The sequence below is a fragment of the Panthera onca genome, chromosome A1 (genome assembly GCF_046562875.1).
Source record: "Panthera onca isolate mPanOnc1 chromosome A1, mPanOnc1 haplotype 2, whole genome shotgun sequence".
NCBI classification, from domain to species: Eukaryota; Metazoa; Chordata; class Mammalia; order Carnivora; family Felidae; genus Panthera; species Panthera onca.
The window spans coordinates 240,178,827-240,202,871 of NC_138339.1; the positions used below are offsets into that span (position 1 = coordinate 240,178,827).

Genomic DNA, 24,045 nt, shown 5'->3' on the forward strand with positions numbered 1-24,045 from the left:
GTATTTTTGTATCCTTTCGATAAATACTTAGGAGTGCAATTGCTGAGCCATAGGGTAGTTCTGTCTTTATCTTTCCAATTTGAAGGGGCACATGAACTCCAATATTTATAGCAGCACTTCAACAATAGCCAAATTACAGAAAGAGCCCAAATGTCCATCAACTAATGAATAAAGAAAATGTATTATGTATACGTGTGTATACATATATATATATATGTATACACACGTATACATACACGTGGGTGCATATATATATACACAATACCACCATATATATATATATATATATATATATATATATATATATATATATATATATACCACCCTATATATATATATGTGTGTGTGTGTGTGTGTATGTGTACACATACACGGAATATTAGGCATCAAAAAGAATGAAATCTTGCCATTTGCAACAACATGGATGGAGCTAGAGTGTATTATGCTAAGTGAAATAAGTCACAGAAAGACAGATAATATATGATTTCACCATATGATTTTGTTAAGAAACAGATGAACATAGGGGAAGGGAAGGAAAAATAAGATAAAAATAGATGGAGGCAAATAAGACTTAACTATAGAGAACAAACTGAAGGTTGCTGGAGGTAGGGGGTATGGGCTAAATGGGTAATAGGCATTAAGGAGAGCACTTGGGATGAGCACTGGGTGAAGAATCACTAAATTCCACTTCTGAAACCAAAACTACATTATATGATAACTAAGTTGAATTTAAATAAAATTTTGAAAGAAAAAAATTAAAGATCATGTATATCAGAGTTTTTAAAGTGATGGATATGTAACTGTGTGGTATGTCTAGAAATGAGTGTTAGTATTACTTTCTCTGATGCAAATAAACAATGAAAAATGATAGAATGATGTAGAAGAAAAAGCATGTTTGCATTTTTCAAGTAAGCAAAATTCTGCAACATGGATTCAGATTTTTAAAATAATTTTCCGTGCTGCTTTAAGAAAGAAGTTTATTTAAGTTAGCTTTAGAACCAGATGGCAAATAGCCAAAAAGTTTTTAAAATGTACAAATTGTTCTTTGTTTTCAAGTTGTAGACATCAACCTGTAGGAATCACCCATTACCTTCCAAACTCATTCAAAAGTTACTCATTACTTCAATTTATACAAAGAAATAAAGTGACAAGCTAATGTTAAAAACTTCAGTTTCATTGAGTTTCTATTTTTTTTTAAGTTTTAGTTATTTATTTTGAGAGAGACAGAGACCTAGTGTGCTCAAGGGAGGGGCAGAGAGGGAATCCCAAGCAGGCCCTGCACTGTCAGCACAGAGCCTGATACAGGGCTCAAATCTAGGAACTGTGAGATCATGATCTCAGCTGAAATCAAGAGATGGACACTTGAGCCACCCAGGCACCCTGAATCTATATTTTTAAGTTATTACCTGGAATCAAGAGAAGTAAAAAGTTGATCAAACTGTTTCTCCAGAACCTCTATAAGACTGACTGTTTCTGCTTTTGTTTCACTGTGTATGTGTTCAAGCATCTGGAAAGAACATAATACAAAGACCTAATTTGGTATTTTTATTTTATAGAAATTGTACTGTTTAAATAATTTTAAAAGTAACAGGTACTTATTAGGCTTTTCAAAATAACAACACAAAGGAGATTAGGTGATAAAAATGGAATAAATTATAAGGTTCCAACTTTAAATCCTGTTACTTGTCATCAAGATCACACCTCTGTTGACACTGAGTACCAATAAACTGGCAAAAAGGCCTAGAAAATCCACTACGTTTTCTAAATTTCTTATTCCTTTTTATCATTACAGGAAGAGCCACTCTGGATAGCTGAATTTGTCTCTGGAAGGATTCCTTAAATGAAAGAACCTTAATATATAATATTAAAAAAACATACTTGAGTTAAAATGTTAACTATTCCACATCTTTAAACTTTTTGACAAAGAATTGTTGCTTAAGATGTATGACCCATTTTTTTTCCTTCCAATTTCTCCCTTTTAGAATAGGAACAGCAATCCCATACCTGTACAACCAATGTTGGAAAAACTGAATCATACCCTGAACCCCAGCCATACCTGATTTAGAAGATATTTAGAATAGATTCTGGTCTTAGACTTGATGCTGAAGGGATGGGGTGAATGTATTTTGCATGTGAAAAGGACATGAATCTGGAGGTGGGTTTCAGAGGGCAGGCTGTTATAGGGTGAATTTTGTCTGCCCCCCTCCCAAATTCATATGTTGAGGTCTTAACTCCCACATCTGCTATACTCTTTTGATTGCCTTGGTTGTTAATTTGTTGTTATTAGGTGCTTAGGAGTTTGTTTTTGTCACCAAGTGAGTCTCTCTTTTGGGGGATGGAGTAAGGAAGGAAAGAGAACAAGGCTCTGTGTTAGGGTATTCAGCTGAGTAATACGCAATGTTAGAAAGATGATCTACGATACTTTCAAGACAAACTTCAGCTCACAGCAAGAAAGAATCATGGTTCCTTAATAGTGCTCCAGTTTCAGTAGGCTGCTAGCACAACAATGCTAAGAGACCAATCTCAGCAGGCCATGGGAGTTTTCCATTCTTTTGTATGTTTCTCTACCATTAGATTATCCTGTTCAATAACTCAGTGCTAAGCTCCAACTTCAGTAAAAAAAAAAAAAAATCCAGATGAACACATTTAAAGAACATGCCTTAATTCACAATAGGCTTTAATCATTCAAAATGCTTACTTTTACAGCAACACTTAATTGTTCAAAATTATAGCCCGCTATCTTCAACGCTTCCTCAATTTCTTCTTCTGCAGTTTTACTTTCCTAAGAAGGGGAAGGGGGACCACATACAAATATAAAAATAGATGCTTAGATACACTGTATTAGTTGCAAAAACATCAAGCTACAATTTTGGTTACAAAAGCAACAGACCACCATAGAAGTCTGAACATAATAAAAACAACACTTTCAATCCTACTTACCCAGAAATTCAAAACCATTAACATTTTAGAGTTTTGATTATGGTATTCCAGATTTTTTTAGAGACCTTTTTTAAAAAAATGGAATATTCTGCAACTTAAAACTATTTTGAAAAAATTATGGCAATAAATGCACACACATGTAAAAATTAAGTTTTTAAAGAAGATTATAATTTGGCTATGTTAAAATTTAAACTTGAAGTAAAAGATAGCAAAATTAAGTGCTTTCTCCATTCCCCAGATCACCAAAGTTCTCTTTAATAATAGTATTTTGGAATTTATTTCTAATCTTAAACTAAAACAATACATTATTTTACAGTAACAGGTAAGATTCAATCTTCCAACAATAACATCACCATCATCATCATAGCAAATGTTAGACCTTTTAGCTGCCATTAAAATGATTTGAAAAATCACCTTTAGAATTTAAAACCTGTACTTTATACAAGTTTCATGTAATAGGATTCAATAACTAGGTTCAAAGGGAACCTACATATGGTTAAATGTCAAGAACACTACAGAGTTGGTCAAAGGAGAATGGGCTGCCTTAGGAAGAAATAAGAATTGTTCAAGCATAATTATAATACAACAAGAGATTCAAGTAAGGAGTATAGGTTTACCGCTTACCTTCATGCTTCCAAAAAATCTATAATTATAGGAACCTTGAGAAGAGACAAGAATTAAGCTACCAGACACAAAGTAAAAATGTTTGGTTTCATCTTACTTCATAAGCAACATTTTTTCATACCGCCATTACAGTTGAGGAGTTCAAAATAGTCTTGTGTGTGGATGTTGAATGTTCCAAACCAATAGTTAGCTGATCAGTAGTCTTTTTAAAGTCCTGAGAACAATTCCTTATCCTGAAAAATGTCAAGTACATTATTTCAGATACCACATTAATATAACAGTTTTAACCTTCTATTCTCATTTTTACTGTCCATCAAAAATAATTCATATGATGTATTACATAATACTAACATGTACTGTTCATTCTCATTTATAATAAGCAAAGAGAGAAGCAATGGCTAAACAGGCTTTCATATAAAACTTAATTTTAACCAAGAATTCAACTTCTTAGCAAATCCCTAAAAATAAGGGCTTACAGTATAAATTGTGCTTTAATCTCCTAGTTACCTCTCCTTACCTGATTATTTTTTGGTAGAGGTGTTGATAACCACTGAACTGCCTTTAAGCTCAATTACTTATATACAAATGCCAGCTATTAACAGAATGTACTCACAGGCCTGGATAATTTACAAAAAGGTAATGAATTTACCAGGTAAGTTAATGTGAAAAGAAAAAGTTCAGTTTCTTATCTACACATGCTAGACTTCTTGCCTATTTTATTTTTGTATCTCCCTATATTGGCTCACATATAGTAAACTCTTAGGTGTTTACTTAGTCATAAGCCTAAGATAGTTTACGGAAGAAATTATGTTGTTTAAATATGTTACCTTTACAGAAAAAATAGACAAATTTTAAACATTCAATTACTTTGAAAAGTGAGTATTCATGTTCTTGAAAACATGTGAATACATTAGCCCCAAGAAGTCCATTTTTCAATTCCTGTTTCAAGATATTAAAGATAAATCAGGAAGGAAATACATTATGTATCAAGGGATGTTTATTTAAAAATAAACAATTATTTTAAACCACACTCTACTGAATTTAGGGAATAGGAGGTTCTAACATAAGTATACTTGGTATGGAGAACTTAAAAAAAAACAGTAATTTGGAAAAAATTTGGGTACTTAATATGGATTTATCTACTTCTGAAAGTGAAATTTCACTTTATAACCATACTACATGATATATATCTAGACAAACACATAATCATATTTAACTTATATAAGTTTTAAAAAGTCAGAAAATTTCACACAGAAGTCTAAATGTCGATCTTCTCTTGGGGGAATAAAAAGGAAGATTTGGCAACACTGGATTTGTCTTAACACACAGAAATAATTGACTGGAGCTGAGAATGGGCCACCTCCTTTGGAGGGGCCTTCTTTTGTCTGCCACAATTCATACCACTCATTGTTTAAACTCTGTCTACCTCACCAGTAAGTCATCTGCTGGACTTCTGCAGGGACTCAAATTTGTTGAGGCCATTGAGTCACAAGGAACCAAAAAGATTCCTAAAGATTGATTCTAATCATTTCACACAGAGCATTTGGAGGAAATGCCTGGAGGAATACAAATATAGGCGTTGGTACTCAGTAAGCCAGAGTTCCACTGGTTCTCTCAATACCCAGTTGCCAGACTTTAGCTAAGTGGTTTACTACCTACAGAGATAACTATTCTTTCGGTTTCTGTTGAAGTACCCGTTGAAGTCCAGACAGAGAAGCTGCAGCAGTCATGTGAAAGACTATGAATGCTAAGTCTAAAAAATTTTGGATTTTATTTAGATAGGTAATGAAGAAGCATGGAGCAGGGAAGAGTATGGATGTACTAAGAAGGTAGTCAAAAAAGACTAAGTAGAAATGAAAGATAAATTATGAATATGGAAGATACTGTGGAAGTTAGAGTTTACAGGAGACAAACTGGATGGAATATGAGGAACTAGAGTGATTTACAGATGCTCAGTGCCATTAACAAAACGGAAAGGTTTTAAGAAGTTAAGATGGTGGAGAAGTAGGGGGACCAGGATTTCCCTCCTCCCTCAAACACAGCTGTATTGAGGTCAGAACACTTGGAACACACAGGAAATCCATCTGGGGAATGACAGAAAAACCTCCACAGGTGGAAGGAGATAGTTTGGTGGGACAGAGGTGTGTGTATGCAAATTGGGGGACATAAAATAGCATGGGCATGGAGGGGAGGGATCCCTTTATGTACAGAGACGAAAGGGAGAGAAAGAGAAGCTATGGATTGTGGTTTTGTGTTAGGACAAGAAAAAACTTCTCCGGACCACGGACTGGGGAACGAGAAACACGGAGAGTACCAGTCTCTACTCTGCAAACAGCCTTAGGAGCTGAAGAATGGAGATTTCAAAAGTGCATGACTCTCCAGACCATGTGCATGTGCATGTGCTAGTGGGGAGAGAAGCTGGTCCCCGGGCCTGGTAGCAATCTCAGGGGTGCATTGGGAGAGAACAGTCCCCTCCCTTGAGTGCTGTGGAAAGAGGGTATGTTGCCCTTCCAAGGACAAAAGATCCTGAAGGTGCTAGCCATATTGGCAGGGCAGAGCAGCACTACCCCAGAACTAGGTCTTCATGGTGTGGGATCCTTTAAGACATCAGGTTTTGAATCCAAGCCAACCACCTAGGAGGCGTGGGACAACTGTGGAGCAGACAAGCCCACTGCCCACGCTACCCTGTAAGGGCTGCCTTAACAGCATAGTTTGAGACTCCTGGTCTGGGGAGGAGAGACTGGGGTGTCACCATTTTTCTCCCCATCATCAACACAGTGGGGCTTCAGGGAACAGGACAGTGGCCCCCCATGGAGCAGGACCCGCTTACACTAAACCCCACCCCTCCGTGCCTGGCAACTGCTTATCTACTGGAGCGAGACTGACCCATAGCAGGTAGCTGACCTCTCCTCCAGACCAGCACAGTCACTGGTCCCAGATACCAACAGACAACTGTCTTATTTTTGAGAGAGAGGCAGAGCACGAGTGGGAGAGGGGCAGAGAGAGAGGGAGACACAGAATCTGAAGCAGGCTCCAAGCTGTTAGCACAGAGCCTGATGCAGGGCTTGAACTCAGGAGCCATGAGATCATGACCTGAGCCAAAGCTGGATGCTTAACTCACTGAGACACCCAGATGCCCCTGTCCTGTGATTTTGTATGTTAGTCTGTTGCTCTTTTTTTCCCCCTCTTCTCTTCCTTTCCTTCTCTTCTCTCTTCTTTTTCTTTATATTCTCTTCTTTTTTTCCTTTGGAATCAGGTTCATACTTTCAGATTTGATTTTTGGTCAATTCTTAATGTATATATATAAATTTTCTTCTTGTTCTTTCTCTGCTTTGTTTCTTTGTGTAATCAGGCATTTTTATTCTTTTTACACCTTTTCTAGATCTCCTTCTTTATTTTCCTTTCTCCTTCTCTGGATTAAGACTTATAGTTTCTCTGATTCTCTGCTTGTTTTTTTTTTTTTTTTTTTTCTTTTTCCCCTTTCATTTTTCTCTTTCTATGGGATCAGGTCCCCTTCCCTTTCCTTTCTTTCAGGGTTACTTCAACGAAAAATCAAAGCACACCTGTCAGAAGGTCTAAACAATCCACCACGATGAGTAAGGAGGAGCTTTGTAGAAGACTGATCAGTGGAGTAGAGCAGCCAAATACACAACAACAGAGTGCACCAACACACTCTAAAAACACCTCCTGAAGGCCAGGCCCTGGATAGTGTATGACCCTTTTTTTTTTTTTTTTTTCCAATATATGAAATGTATTGTCAAATTGGTTTCCATACAACACCCAGTGCTCATCCCAAAAGGTGCCCTCCTCAATACCCATCACCCACCCCTTTTTAATATAGCAGTTCTCACAGTTACAGGACACATAACAAGCTATTAAAACATGTAAAAGACACAAACCTAGCCAAAATGATGAAATGGAAGAATTCTCCTCAAAAGAAATACCAGGAAGAAATGACAGCCAGAATTGCTCAAAACAGATATAAACAATATATATGAACAGGAATTTAGAATAACAGTCATAAGACTAATAGCTGGGCTTGAAAAAAAAGCATAGAAGACAGCAGAGAATCTACTGCTACAGAGATCAAAGACCTAAGAAACAGTCATGATGAATTAATAAATGCTATAAATGAGATCCAAAATAAAATAGATGCAGTGACAGGGAAGATGGAAAAAGAAGAGGGGAGAGTAGGCAAAATAGATAAAATTATGTAAAATGATAAATCTCAAAAAAAGAGGGAAAGAAAATTACTAGACAATGAGGGAGAATTAGAGACCTAAGTGATTCAATGAAACAAAATAATATCTGTATCATAGGGAGTTCCAGAAGAAGATTAGAGAGAGAAAGGGGCAGAAGATTTATTTGAACAAATTATAGCTGAGAACTTCCCTAATCTGGGGAAGGAAGCAGACATCCAAGTCCAAGAAGCACAAAGAACTCCCTTCAAAATCAACAAAAACAGGTCAACACCATGACATATAGTGAAACTGGCAAAATACAAAGATAAAGAGAGAATTCTGAAAGCAGCTAGGGACAAATGGGCCTCAACCTACAAGGGTAGACACATAAGGGTAGTAGCAGACCTGTCCACTGAACCTTGGCAGGCCAGAAGGGAGTGGCACGAAATTTTCAATGTGCTGAACAGGAAAAATATGCAGCCAAGAATCCTTTATCCAGCAAGCCTGTCATTCAGAATAGAAAGAAAGATAAAGGCTTTCCCAGACAAACAAAAACTGAAGGAGTTCATGACCGTTAAACCAACCCTGCAGGAGATCCTAAGGGGGACTATATGAGTGGAAAGCAGCAAAGACTATGAAGGACCAGAGACATCACCACAAGTACGAAATCTAGGGATAACACAGTGGCACTAAGTTCATATCTTTCAATAATAACTCAGAATGTAAATGGACTAAATGCCTCAATCAAAAGACACAGGGTATCAGAATGGATTTTAAAAAAAAAAAAGGAAAAAAAGAAGATCCATCTACATGCTGCCTACAAGAGACTCATTTTAGACCTGAGGACACCTGCAGATTGAAAGTGAGGGCATGGAGAACCATCTATCATGCTCTGGACGGCAAAAGAAAGCCAAAGTAGCTATATTTATATCAGACAAACTAGATTTTAAAACAAAGACTGTAACAAGAAATGAAGAAGGGCATTACATCATAATTAAGGGGTCTATCTATCAAGAAAAGCTAACAAATGTAAATGCTTGTAGCCCCAACGTGGAAGCATCCAAATATATATATCAATTAATCACAAACATAAATAAATGTATAGATAGTAATACTGTGATTGTAGGGGACTTCAATACTCCACTTACAACAATGGGTAGATTATCCAGACAGAAAATCAGCAAGGAAACTGTAAGGCTCTGAATGACACATTAGACCAAATGTACTTAACAGATGTATTCAGAACTTTCATCCAAAAGCAGCAGAATACACATTCTTCTTGAATGTACATGAAACATTATCTAAAACAGATCATATACTGGGTCACAAAACAGCCCCCAACCAATATAAAAGGATTGAGATCACACCATGCATATTTTCAGATCACAAACGTTAAAAAACTTGAAATCAACCGCAAGAAAAAATTTGGAAAGCCTCCAAATACATGGAGATTAAAGAACACCCTACTAAAGAATGAATGGGTTAACCAATTAAAGAAGAAATGAAAAAAATATATGGAAACAAATGAAAATGAAAACATGACAGTCCAAACCCTTTGGGATGGAGCAAAGGCAGTCCTAAGAGGAAAATACATTGCAATCCAGGCCTATCTCAAGAGGCAAGAAAAGTCCCAAATACACAACCTAGCCTCACACCTAAAGGAACTAGAAAGACAGCAGCAAAGAAAGCTCAAAGACAGCAGAAGAAGATGGGGCGCCTGGGTGGCGCAGTCGGTTAAGCGTCCGACTTCAGCCAGGTCACGATCTCACGGTCCGTGAGTTCGAGCCCCGCGTCAGGCTCTGGGCTGATGGCTCAGAGCCTGGAGCCTGTTTCCGATTCTGTGTCTCCCTCTCTCTCTGTCCCTCCCCTGTTCATGCTCTGTCTCTCTCTGTCCCAAAAATAAATAAAAAACGTTGAAAAAAAAATTTAAAAAAACAGCAGAAGAAGAGAAATAGAGATTGAAGCAGAAATAAACAATATAAAATCCAAGAAAACAGTAGAATAGATTAATGAATCTAAGAGCTGGTTTTTTGAAAGAATAAACAAAATTGATAAATCCCTAGTCGGACGTCTCAAAAAGAAAATAGAGAGGATCCAAATAGATAAAATCACAAATGAAAGGAGAGATCACAACCAATACCACAGAAATACAAAGAATTATTAGAGAATACTATGAAAAATTATATGCCAACAAACTAGACAAACTGGAAGAAATGGAAAAATTACTAACCACTCACAGATTACCAAAATGCAAATGGGAAGAAACAAAAAATTTGAACAGACCCATAACCAGCAGAGAAATTGAACGGGTTATCAAAAATCTCCCAACAAATAAGAGTCCAGGACCAGATGGCTTCCCAGAGGAATTCTACCAGGCATTAAAGAAGAGTTAATACCTACACTTTTTAAGCTGTTCCGAAAATAGAAACAGAAGGAATGCTTCCAGACTCATTCTATGAAGCCAGCATTACCTTGATTCCCAAACCAGATAAAGACTTCACTAAAAAGGAGAATTATAGTCTAAAATCCCTGATAAAGATGGATGCAAAATTTCTCAACAAGATACCAGCAAATCAAATTCAACAGTATATTAAAAGAATTATTCACCATGATCAAGTGGGATTCATTCCTGGGCTGCAGAGCTGGTTCAATATTTGCAAATCAATCAACATGATACACCACATTAATAGAAGAAAGGGTGAGAACCATAGGATCCTGTCAACAAATGCAGAAAAAGCATTTGACAAAATACAGCATCCCTTTCTTAATAAAAACCCTCAAGAAAGTAGGGATAGAAGGAACATACCTTAATGTCATAAAAGCCATATACGAAAGGCCCACAGCTATATCATCCTCAATGGGGAAAAACTGAGAGCTTTTCCCCTGAGATCAGGATCACGACAGGGATGTCCACTTGCATCAGTGTTTGTTTAACATGGTGTTGGTAGTCCTAGCCTCAGCAATCAGACAACCCAAAGAAATAAAAGGCCTCCAAAACTGGCAAAGAAATCACACTTTCATTCTCTCCAGATGACATGATACTCTACATGGAAAACCCGAAAGATTCCACCCCAAAATTGCTAGAACTGATACATGAATTCAGCAGAATTGCAGGATATAAAATATACAGAAATTGACTGCATTTCTATACACCAATAATGAAGCAACAGAAAGAGATTCAAGGAATTGATTCCATTTACAATTGCACCAAGAACCATAAAATACCTAGGAATAAACCTAACCAAAGATGCAAAAGATATGTATGCTGAAAACTATAGAAAGCTTATGAAGGAAAATGAAGGAGACACAAAGAAATGGAAAAACATTCCATGTAAATGGATTGGAAGAACAAATATTGTTAAAATGTCAATACTATCCAAATCAATCTATATATTCAATGCAGTCCCTATCAAAATAACATCAGCATTCTTCACAGAACTAGAACAAACAATCCTAAAATTTGTATGGAACCACAAAGGACCCCGAGTAGCCAAAGTAATATTGAAACAGAAAACCAAAGCTGGAGGCATCACAATCCCAGGCTTTAGCCTGTATTACAAACTGTAATTATCAAGGAAATATGGTATTGGCATAAAAACAGACACATAGACCAGTGGAATAGAATACAGAACCCAGACACGGACCCACTAATATATGGTCAACTAATTTTCAACAAAGCAGGAAAATATATCCAATGGAAAAAAGACAGTCTCTTTAACAAATGGTGCTGAGAGAACTAGACAGTAAGATGCAGAAGAATGAAACTAGACTACTTTCTTACACCATACACAAAAATAAATTCAAAATAGATGAAAGACCTAAATGTGAGACAGGAAACCATCAAAATCCTAGAGGAGAAAACAGGCAGCAACCTCTTTGACCTCGGCTACACCAACTTCTTACTTGACATGTCTCTGGAGGCAAGGGAAACAAAAGCAAAAATGAAGTATTGGGACCTCATCAAGATAAAAAGCTTCTGCACAGCAAAGGAAAAAATCAGCAAAACTAAAAGACAACCCATGGAATGGGAGAAGATATCTGCAAATGACACATCAGATACAGGATTAGTATCAAAAACCTATAAAGAACTTATCAAACTCAACACCTGAAACACCATCCAGTGAAGAAATGGGCAGAAGACATGAATAGACATTTTTCTGAAGAAGACATCCAGATTGCAGAAAGACACATGAAAAGATGGTCAACATTGCTCATCACCAGGGAAATACAAATCAAAACCACATTTAAATACCCCCTCACGCCAGAGTGGCTAAAATTAACAACTCCAGAAACAACAGATGTTGGTGAGGATGTGGAGAAAGGGGAACCCTCTTGCACTGCTGGTGGGAATGCAAACTGGGAAACAGTGTGGAGGTTCCTCAAAAAAACAAAAAATAGAATTACCCCATGATGAAGAAATTGCACCACTAGGAATTTATCCAGAGGATACAGGAGCGCTGATTCAAAACGGCACAAGCACCCCAGTGTTTATAGTAGCGCTATCAACAATAACCAAATTAAGGAAAGAGCCCAATGCCCATCAACTGATGAAGGGATAAAGAAGATGTGGTATATATACACAATGGAGTACTATTCGGAGATGAATTTTTGCTATTTCCAACTACATGGATGGAACTGGAGGGTATTATGCTAAGTGAAGTAAACCAGTCGTAGAAAGACGGATATCATATGTTTTCATTCATAAGTGGAATTTGAGAAACTTAACAGATGACCATAGGGGAAGGGAAGGAAAAATAAGATACAAGCAGGGAGGGACACAAACCATAAGAGACTGTTAAATACAGAGAACTAAGGGTTGATGGGGGCACAGGTTGGGTGGGTGGGAAAAATGGGTGATGGGCATTGAGGAGGGCACTTGTTGGGATGAGCACTGGGTGTTGTGTGTAAGTGATGAATCACAAGAATCTACTCCTGAAGCCAAGACTACACCGTATGTTAGCTAACTTAATAAAAAAAAAAAAAAAGACAGGTTTCAAATGAAATCATTCCTTAAGGGTTTCCTGTATTTCTCTTATTTCCCACATAATTTATGACCACATTAAATATGCTTTAAAAAGTTAAACTTATACAAAAATATAATTACCATCTGAGTAGGGTCTCAGCGAATTAATAAGTATCTTTAACTCTCATAAAGTTGCAAAGTAAAACTTTATTATTTTTTCACATTGATCCATTCCATAGTCAACCATAAAAGTAAACTTAGAGGACTGAAACATGGAAAAATCTAACAAGTGTCAAAATATCATGGTATTTCATCTAACACAACATTTATTACATGTTTACTGTGTTTGGCACCAGGGATGTAGAAAGCAATAAAATGTGGTCCATGCCCTTATAGGGGCTTATAGACTAACAGAAGACATATATAAATAAATAAGTGCAATAAATAATAACTCAGGTGCTGGTTTCCAGCTGGGTGAGATATGTTTTTAAAAAATCTCTGCATTACCAATTGAGAAAAAAATCTCTACGTTACTAACACACACACACACACACACACACACACACACACACACACACACACAGTCTTATGGAAGAAAGGAAAAATAAAAGAATCTCCAAGTTATCACTTTTCATTTTATCAATCACCTCTCAAACCATCTCTTTCCAAAGTCCTCCACTCTATCATACTCGTGATACTTAAGAATCAATACAGAAATAGGTTATTTAACCACATCTTACTATCAGCCAGTACCACAATAACTTTTGCTAGAATGATACTCTCAGCTTTATCTTGCATTCTTTTTCCCTGCCACTTTAAATAAGGACAAATTAATGTTGCTTCTGTAGGAGTTTGTCCATTCCATTAACAGCTAAGACAAATTATAAAAGAGCACTCTACACGGGAGATACAGGCTTCCAGTTATGGAATTAGTAAGTCACTGGAATAAAGGAACAGCACAGGGAATATAATCAATGATACTGTAATAGTGCTGTATGCTGACAGATGGTAGCTACACTTGTGGTGAGCATAGCATAACATATAGAGAAGTTGAATCACTGTTTTGAAAATGATGTAATGTTGTATGTCAACTATACTCAAAAAAATGTAAAACATATAAAGAACACTCTATAAACAATGGGGTAGAAACACTGATGTAAGAATGACATTTTACAAATGATGCTAAAATTATCCTTTCAGAAATACATGAAATTTAAATACTAAAATAAGTGCATATAGAACATACTTTTTAGGCTTCAGTTTTTCTATAAAAGAATCTTCTTTAATACATCCATCTTCTGGGTAGTATCCTTGTCTCATATTTATAGTTGTAGCAACCTTAGGACAAGAATAAAAACAAAGTCATTCAACAAATTCTGTTTATCTGGAATTCAAACAACTAGTGTGCCATTCATAGATAAAGTTGATAATCTTAAAGATTCTCTTTAAATCAAAGAAAAAAACTGTTCATGTATGATGCTTTTACCCTATTTTAATATTTGAAGAAATCTAATTTTGGCAACTATTAATTAAACAGAACATTAATTAAAATGCTTAATTCTACCACAATTCTAAAGGAAATAGCTGTAATGATACTTTTAAAATCTACTCTAAAATATTCACAATGACATCTCAAGTTATGTTCAAACTCTACAATTATACTTAAGAATAAATTTAGTAAGAAAAAAGTAAGTTCTAAGAAAAGAAAATGAATTTATTGGGGATCGTAAAACAAGAACAGAATAAATGAATAATGTCCAGCTCCTGGAGACAAAGATTTAATATCCTTAAATATATCTAATATAAAATTAATACAATTCTACAGTTCATATGGAAAATATATTATGTGAGAATTACAAAAATTTCAACATATCATTCAGCAGAGATTTATTTATCCCACCAGATAATAAAGCTAATGTAATTAAAATGCTAAGGTACTGGCACAATAAATGAGTAGAATAGAGCCTTGAAACAGATCCATATATATATGGAAACTTAATACAGAATACAAGGGGCATTTCAATTAAAAAGAGGAAGGAGGGGTGCCTGAGTGGCTCAGTCGGTTAAGCATCCAACTTTGGCTCAGGTCATGATCTCAGTCTGTGAGTTCAAGCCCACATCAGGCTCTGTGCTGACAGCTCGGAACCTAGAGCTTGCTTCAGATTCTGTGTCTCCCTCTCTCTGACCCTCCCCCATTCATGCTCTGTCTCTGTCTCAAAAATAAACATTAAAAACTAAAAAATAAATAAAAAGAGGAAGGATTATTCAACAAGTAGTGTGAGAAAGTCAGCTAATCATTTTGAAGAATGATGTTATACACCCACCTAACATCACCTATTATAAAATATTTAGATATGTATCATAAAATTAAATGAGCATACATAATACATATATAACTCTGAAATAGAAAGGTCTAATTAAAACCCAGACCATTAAAGAGGAGGAAAACAAGTAAAAGAAACATTTCTGAAAGGCTAAATGTAATAAAAAGTGAAAGACTGGTAGAAAATAGTTAAGATATACAGAATAAGATATTAATATCCCTATCACATGAACTCTTCTTACAAGTTAGGGAAAAAAAACAATTCAAAAGGGAAATATCCAAAGTATATTTCAGGATCTATTAAAGATTCTCCCAAAAGGGAAGCTTGAAGTCAACATATGAGGGTGCTCTATTTCACTAGTAGTCAGGGAATTACAGTTTAAAGTAAGAAAATAACTACTTCTCGCCCATCAAAATGCCAAACATTAAAGTAAATATGACAAATTCAAACATTAATTTGTTTTGGAGTTAGAAATTAACAGAACTGGCTCAGAATTTTTTGGGGAGGGGTGGTTTTGAAGAATTATATACAGATATAGTGAAAAATTGGGGTGCCTGGGTAACTCAGTTGGTTAAGCATCTGACTTCAGCTCAGGTCATGATCTCGCAGTTCATGGGTTCAAGCCCTGCGTGGGGCTCTGCACTGACAGTTCAGAGCCTGGAGCCTGCTTCAGATTCTCTGTCTCTCTCTCTGCCCCCTCCCCCTGCTCACACTCTGTCTCTCTCTCAAAAACAAATAAATATTAAAAAAATTACAGAACTTATGTACAATGGTTTGTTACATAGCCATTAAAAGTAATTGCAGGATATCGGCCAATGTTCAAAAGCCAGCTAAGGTCTATAAATTAGCTATACTCATTGTTTGCTATTAAAATTTTTTTAATGTTTTATTTATTTTTGAGAGAGAGAAAGAGTGACTGAGCAAGCAAGTGAGGGGCAGAGAGAGAGGGAGACACAGAATCCTAAGCAGGTTCCAGGCTCTGGGCTGTCAGCACAGAGCCCTACACAGGGCTTGAACTCAGGAGCTGTGAGATCAGACCTCAGCCTAAGTCAGACACTTAAAACGACTGAGCCACCCAGGCGGCCCCAACTGTTTGCTATTAAAGGGGAACTCAATTTTTTTTTTAATGTTTTGTTTATTTTTGAGACAGAGAGAGACAGAGCATGAGCAGGGGAGGGGCAGAGAGAGAGGGAGACACAGAATCTGAAGCAATTCCAGGCTCTGAGCTGTCAGCACAAAGCCTGACGCGGGGCTTGAACGTCAGCTCGAGAGAAAGAGAGAGAAAGAGAGAGAAAGAGAGAGAAAGAGAGAGAAAGAGAGAGAAAGAGAGAGAGAAATATTCCAAGCAGGCTCTTTGCTATCAGCTTGGGGCTCCATCTCATGAACCGTGAAATCATGACCTAAGCCAAAATCAAGAATTGAACACTGAACCAACTGAGCCACCCAGGCATCCTGAAAAAGTGTTACTATTAACACAACACATTGGACTGAAAGTTATTTTTTGAGAATATCCCACCCCCAAACTGGCAGCTAAAACCTTAATTTCTATATGCCTATTCACTTATCCCCCTTTGGTTTAGCATTTCACAGTTAAGAGATTAATGTTACTATCAACAGATTTGAGAGGACACCTCTTCCAGAAAATTTAAGAAAATATTAAATACAACTGACCTAAAAGATTTCAAAATTGTATACAGATTCTTAACTTGTTATATAAAACAGGTTCTCTCCCCGACCCTCACAGCTTGTCATTTTTAAAAAAATTATGTAATTAGAGGGGCGCCTGGGTGGCTCAGTGGGTTAAGCGTCCGACTTCGGCTCAGGTCATGATCTCCCGGTTCGTGAGTTCAAGCCCCGCATCAGGCTCTCTGCTGACAGCTCAGAACCTGGAGCCTGTTTCAGATTCTGTGTCTCCCTCTCTGTCTCTGCCCCTCCCCCGTTCATGCTCTGTCTCTCTCTGTCTCAAAAATAAATAAACGTTAAAAAAAATAAAATAAAATAAAAATTATGTAATTATCACTGTTTTTTTTTTTTTTAGTTTCAAGTTTTTAGATTCCAGTTAGTTAAAACAGTGTTAATATTGGCCTCAGGTGTAGAATTTAGTGATTTATCACTTACATATTATACTCAGTACCCATCACCCATTTAAACCGTCCCCCTACCCACCTCCCCTCCAGCAACCCTCAGTTTGCTATTTGTGGTGAGTTTTTTGCTTGTTTTTGCTGCCTGTAAATGAAACAGTGCAGTCAAATTTAGCCAGTATTTCTTTTATGGTTTCTGCTTTCAGTGATAGGTTTTAACAAGGCTTCCCCATCCAAGATTATGCAATTATCTGTGCTTTCTTTTAGTTTAAATGTTTAATTTGCATGTTAACATTTTTAATCCACATGGGACTGGTAATAGATAGTAATTATCTATTGATTAGAAAACTTATCCTTCCCTTCTCACACGGTATATTTTTGGACTCTGGTCCAATAGATCAATACAATGTCAGTATTTCTGGAATGATACCTAAGTATGATCTTATGAACAAAATCTGCCATCTTGCTGTGCAAAATGTAGAATGCTTATGAAGTAACCATTAATATCAATCAAAAGCAAAGAACCAATGTTATCAAAAACCATACAACTATGAAAGATAAAGACTGGTAGATAGGGGTGCCTGGGTGGCTCAGTCAGCTGAGTGTCCAACTCTTGATTTTGGCTCAGGTCATGATCCCAGGGTCATGGGACTGAGCCCCACATTGGGGCTGAGTGTGGAGTTTGCTTAAGATTCTTTCTCCCTCTGCCCCTCTCCCCCACTCCTTCTCTCTCTCTTAAAAAAAAAAATACCGGTAGATAAATTCATGTTTACCCAAACTCAGAAATAAGAACACAAGTATATCTATTAATCCGGAATAGAATCATTTTAGGCTTAAACACCTAGGCCTTCAACATTAAAGATAAATCATAAATATAAACTTAATGTGAACATAAGTATTTAAATCTTACTTTTTAGAAAAGAGCATGTAATATAAAAATAATAAACTACATTATAGACTACTCAAACAGTCTATAAATTCAGTCTTTTTACTAATTTAAACTAGTTCATTCTCCTATTCAAAATAAATATTAGATATAAGCAAAAATCTAAATTTTAAAAACTAATAAAAGAGTGGTAACAGGGCACCTGGATGGCTCAGTTAAGCGTCCGACTTTGGCTCAGGTCATGATCTCACAGTTTGTGAGTTTGAGCCCTGTGTCCAGCTCTGTGCTGACAGCTTGGAGCCTGGAGCCTGCTTTGGATTCTGTGTCTCCCTCTCTTTCTACCCTCCTCTGCTCATTTTTTTCTCTCTCTCTCTCAAAAATTAAAAAAGAGTGGTAACAATTTCAGGAAGGTTTCTTGAAGGGACTCCCTTAAATAAGGATCAGCTTTAGCGCATGTGAAGAATCTGATTATAGTCTCTTGTCAATTCCCTGGGCTAAAAGCACAAGAGGAGAAAGGGGAAGGATGAAACAGATCTCCTGAAGTAAGAGTCAGAACTAGTTAAAATGATACAAAATAGATTTATCATAACCATAAAATCAAAACTAGCATTTGTAAATGTACCATAAACATTCATGTAAATGTTATTCAAAATAATACAAGTATAATGATTTAAGACACTAAGCATGAAATCATTTGCCAAAAAAGGGAAAGGTTACTGTTCTAATAAATGTCTCTGTTTTTTTGAGTATTATAACAGGATGGATATAAGCAGAGACAGTTCCAGTTGTCTGTTTATTCCCTTTCCCACCACAAGACTGAATCTGTCAGGGATCTTCCATTACAACCACAGGAACTAGGCTCCCCTTTAACTATGTAGTGAAGCCACATCTGAGGAACCCAACGTCAAAAAAAGGACAGGAGAAAGGAATTTCCCACAATAAAGGCCATAATTTGTAAAGTATGTAATTCCAAAATAGACATCTTTTAATATGTAAATGTTTCCATTATAATTCAAACCTTCACAAATTTACATATATGTATGTTTTTGTTTTTTTTTTTTTACCATGTTTAACCTACAAACCAATTAATCCACACCTAAATGATCATGGGTTGATTATAACACTTATTTCAATGGTCTTCAAGCTTGTAGAGAACTTTTACATAACTCAAATTTCACTTGCAATCCTATAAGAAAAGTAGGTATTATTTCCACCTCATGAATGAGGAAACTCAGGCTTTGTGTGACAGAACTATGACTGCATTCCAGATCTTCAGCTTCTATCTTGTTTGTCTCACTGACAGAAAACAATGGCTACAAATCCTCATCATCTGATATCTCAAGTGGAACATTAAGAATTTAGAGATTAAAGGGTGCCTGGGTGGCTCAGTTGATTAAGTGTCTGACTTTGGCTCAGGTCATGATTTCAAGATTCATGAGTTCAAGCCCTGCATCATGACCACTCTGACCTTGTAGAACCTGCTTGAGATTCTCTCTCTCCCTCTCTCTCTCTGCACCCCACTCCCATGCTTTCCTTCTCAAAATAAGTAAACCTAAAAAAAAGAAAAAGAATTTACAGATTAAAAGACAATTTTCCAGGGACATACTATATAAATTGAACTACATTTGTATTTGTAGCAAATGCAAAGGATGTTCATTAAATTTTACTTTATTATGGGTCTATAGATTTTAATCCTAGTGCAACTGTACTTTTTTAGTGCCTGTGAAGTTAACTTGAGGCTACTGTTTTGTTTCTCTTTTTAAACTATGGCATCTCTACAAATATAAATTCGATGACACACAAAGTTTCAGGGTCAGGGAGAGTTCAAAATTTCCTTGCATGCTATTGGCGTGGTAAAGAAAGGTAGAGACTTGAAAGGAATATATGTCACTAAAAATAAGTAAAAAGACCATATACAAAAATAAATTCAAGATGGATGAAAGACCTAAATGTGAGACAGGAAACCATCAAAATCCTAGAGGACAACACAGGCAGTAACCTCTTTGACCTTGGCCACAGCAACTTTTTACCAGATACGTCGCCAGAGGCGAGGGAAACAAAAGCAAAAATAAACTATTGGGACTTCATCAAAATAAAAAGCTTTTGCACAGTGAAGGCAACAATCTACAAAACTAAAAGGCAGCCTACAGAATAGGAAAAGATATTTGCAAATGACATATCTGATAAAGGGTTAGTATCCAAAATTGGTAAAGAACTTACCAAACTCAACATCCAAAAAACAAACAATCCAGCTAAGAAATGGGCAGAAGACATGAATAGACATTTCCAAAAAAGACATCCAGATGGCTAACAGACACATGGAGAGATGCTCAACATCACTCATCATCAGGGAAATATATCAAAACCATAATGAGATACCACCACACACCTGTCAGAATGGGTAAAATTAACAACACAAGAAACAACAGGTGTTGGCAAGGATGCAGAGAAAGGGGAACACTCTTGGACTGTTGGTGTGACTGCAAACGGGTACAGTCGCTCTGGAGAACAGTATAGAGGTTCCTCAAAAAGTTAAAAAGAGAACTACCCTAAGATCCAAAAATTGTACTACTAGGTATTTACCCAAAGGACACAAAAATACAGATTTGAAGGGGGACACGCACCCCTATGTTTACAGCATCATGATTAACAATAGCCAAGCTATGGAGAGAGCCCAAATGTCCGTTAACTGATGAATGGATAAAGATGATGTGGTGTGTGTGCGTGTGTGTTAAAAGATATTCTTATGGAATATCACTCAGTCATCAAAAAGAATGAAATCTTGCCATATGCAATGACACAGACTGAGCTACATGCATGATGCTAAGTGAAATAAGTTAATCAGAGAAGATAAATACCACATGATTTCACTCATATGTGGAACTTAAGAAACAGAACAGGTGAACATATGGGATGGGGGAAAAGAGAGAGAGAAACAAACCATGAGAGACTCTTAGAGAACTGATGGTTGATGGAGGGAGGTGGGTGGGGGAAGGGCCAGATGAGGGATGGGTATTAGGGAGGGCACTTGTTATGATGAGCACTGGGTGTTGTATGTAATTGATGAATCACCGGATTCTACTCCTGAAACCAATATTAACTGTATGTTAACTAAAAGTTAAATAAAAATTTGAAAAAATAAACAAAAATGATCATTGGAAACGGTAAAAATTAGGATAAACGTAAAAAATAAATAAAAATACAGGTGCCTGAGTGGCTTAGTCGGTTAAGCGTCCGACTTCGGCTCAGGTCATGATCTCACAGTTCGTGGGTTCAAGCCCCCACATTGAGCTCTGTGCTAATATCTCTGAGCTCGGAGCCTGGAGCCTGCTTTGGATTCTGTGTCTCCCTCTCTCTCTGCCCCTCCTCCAATCATGCTCTGTCTCTCTCTGTCTCAAAAATGAATAGACATTAAAAATAATGTAAAAAAATAAATGAAAATAATTAAAAAGAGGCAATTTTCCACAGAAGTCTCCAAAGGGGTGCCTGGGTAGCTCAGTCAGTTAAGCATCTGACCCTTGATTTCAGGTCAGGTCATGATCCCAGGATCATGGGACTGAGCCTGTATTGGGCTCCATGCTGTGTGTGAAGTCTACTTAAGATATTCTCTCTCTCTCCCTCTCCCTCCCTCTGTCCCTCTCCCCTGCTTGCACACTTGCTCTCTCTAAAATTTAAAAACTTATTTTTAAAAAGAGTCAAAATATATAGGCTGATGAATGTAGAACTTTAACTTTGTATTTTCTTGAATGTTCTTAGCAATTATAAAACGAATCAAAAAAGCTTTATCTTTTGTTAAGCTGCTTTAAGACTCAGCAGCAAAAATTCAAAATTTCAGGTTCCAACTAGAAGTATGTTTTCTCTAACGTTTTTACCTTCAACAGTAGGTTATAATATACTGACTATGAAAGATGATAAAACTTACCTCACAATCAGGACATATAATTGTGTTGTATTCTTCAGTTATTAACAAGCACAGTTCACAAAAAGCATGTCCACATTGAAGTTCATGGTGGTGACCTATGAAATGAAATTCTGCTGTGAATTAAACTGTCTATAGTTTGTTAGCATTGAATGTGCAGCATTAATCAGAGGGAAAAGTTAAAAGAGGGACTCTTACATGGGAAGAGATATCAAGTTTCATTAGAAATGCAGGACCTGTTAAACAAAATTCAGTAGAAGCTATTAAGTCTGAAGGAGGGAAAAAGTCAAATTGAAAGCCAAGCAGGGCTATGTAATATTGTTTGCATTAATTTAGTTTCTGGTACCGATACTACTTCGAATTCACCGTATATAATCATACAAAATGTTCTGACATACTTCATTTGATCCTTGTACATATCACAGCCAAGTAGGCTTAGGAAGGTTACATTCAACTTAGAAATGGATAAACCTTTTGGTGATGTGGCTAAATGGTATAATCCAGACTCCAGCCTAGTTCTGTATCCAAGTCCAATACTCTTTCTATTTGTTCCCATTGCCTCTAATTTATATTTCCAATCATGTGAAGGGAACAGGGAGGGCAGATATGAGACATTGGCAAGACCTCTCTCTTACAATGACCTAAGATACTTGACAGAAGCCAGATGCTACTACTGTCACACATACATGATCCACATAATTTCACAAACCTAGCATTTATGAGGGGAAATATCATAATCCTGAGTGAAAGCCTAATATCAAGATTTTAATGCTGTCAATAGAATTTAAAGCTTATCATAGTAAACATATTTGTTTTAGCTATGTAACTTCAAAAAGTTGTCATTTTAAAACACTTTGTAAGAAAAAAAGGAAAAGCACTAGATAAAATCAGTTATACTTTATTGCCAAAAGACAGTGTTCTTGCTGATTTATAAGAATTACATCCTTTTGATAAAAAAGCTTTAGTTTGCAAGCCAAGTGAAATATCTGAAACTTGTTTATGACCAAGCTAAATTTTACAGCTCTATTTAAATTTCAGAGATAATATTGCCAAATAAATCAAAACTGTTTAACTGTTCTATCCTTATACAATTTCTGATATTGTACCAGTCTAATCTGTGATACATCATAGCTTACAAAGCACTTCCACAATTTTATATGCCTAAATACCACCTAGTATTTCTGAGCATTGTAATACAAACATATGGAAGCATGAGTGATTTTAAAAGGTCATGTTCGTAAACTTTATCTGGTGATGCTTATCTGATTCAAACAATGGAGATTTTCTATGCGACAGCTGTGATAAAAAGAGTAGGAGAAACTTGGCTCCCCACCTTAAAACACAACTAACCAACTTTTTCTACAAAGGTTCACTCACATCTCTCAAATGGAGCCCATCTCGGAGGGACTGAGAAAATGAACGATTTTCACTATGAAAGTATAAATGTTAAGGAGTCATTGGAGTGGTAATAAGACTTTTCAGCAACTGCAGTTTGAAATTCAACAACTCCTGCCAGAGACAGCACTCTAAGGCATTTTAAATTACATTAAAGTAACCTGAAAGTGTTTTCACTGGAGCAGATTCTAAATCCATAGGAGTGCAGTGGATTTCCCCCCTTGATGTACAAAGGAAAAACACAAGATGCACCAAAAGAGTGAATTGTTTCCCAAACAATGCCTTAAGCCAAACTGAGCGATAACGCTTCCCTCCCAATGACAAATACCTGTTTTCTAATCCTGGAACATTTTAAAGTGGTCTACTCGTTACTCCTCCTGCAACAAAATCTACACAAGCAAATCAAATTGGGTTACTTCTTGATCACAAGACAATGGGCTAAATTTTTACATCTACCCTTTCATGAATCTGTGAACCCGGGGGAGTTTTTGAACTAACGCTCAAGAGAGCTCACGCACCATTCCCTAATAGAATCAGTGAAAAAGGGAGAGAAGCAGGTGCCAAGCGGAGAAAGCTTCGGAGAGGTACGGAGCCACCCTGACCACAGGGGACGTCTCTGCTGCCCCGAGGGTGGGCTGCAGACACGCAGGGAGGCCGGTGCCACAGTTCTCCAGGTCCACCTTGCTGTAACTGAGCAGCGCCCCACACTGCCAGCCCACTCGGCTCCCAGCC

At 36.7% G+C, this 24,045-nt stretch overlaps 1 protein-coding gene across 2 annotated transcripts in view; it reads right to left on the reverse strand.

The window, feature by feature from the left end:
- RNF17 (ring finger protein 17) overlaps positions 1-24,045 on the reverse strand; it is a 112,434-nt gene that overhangs the window by 88,133 nt on the left and 256 nt on the right. For both annotated transcript variants that reach the window (XM_078449852.2, XM_078449838.2), the window contains exons 2-6: positions 21,922-22,016; positions 13,955-14,046; positions 3,686-3,797; positions 2,699-2,782; positions 1,407-1,507 (exon numbers count right to left, since the gene is read on the reverse strand). In XM_078449852.2, coding sequence (XP_078305978.1) covers positions 1,407-1,507; positions 2,699-2,782; positions 3,686-3,797; positions 13,955-14,046; positions 21,922-22,016 — 484 coding nt within the window. The remainder of the gene's footprint in view (positions 1-1,406; positions 1,508-2,698; positions 2,783-3,685; positions 3,798-13,954; positions 14,047-21,921; positions 22,017-24,045) is intronic.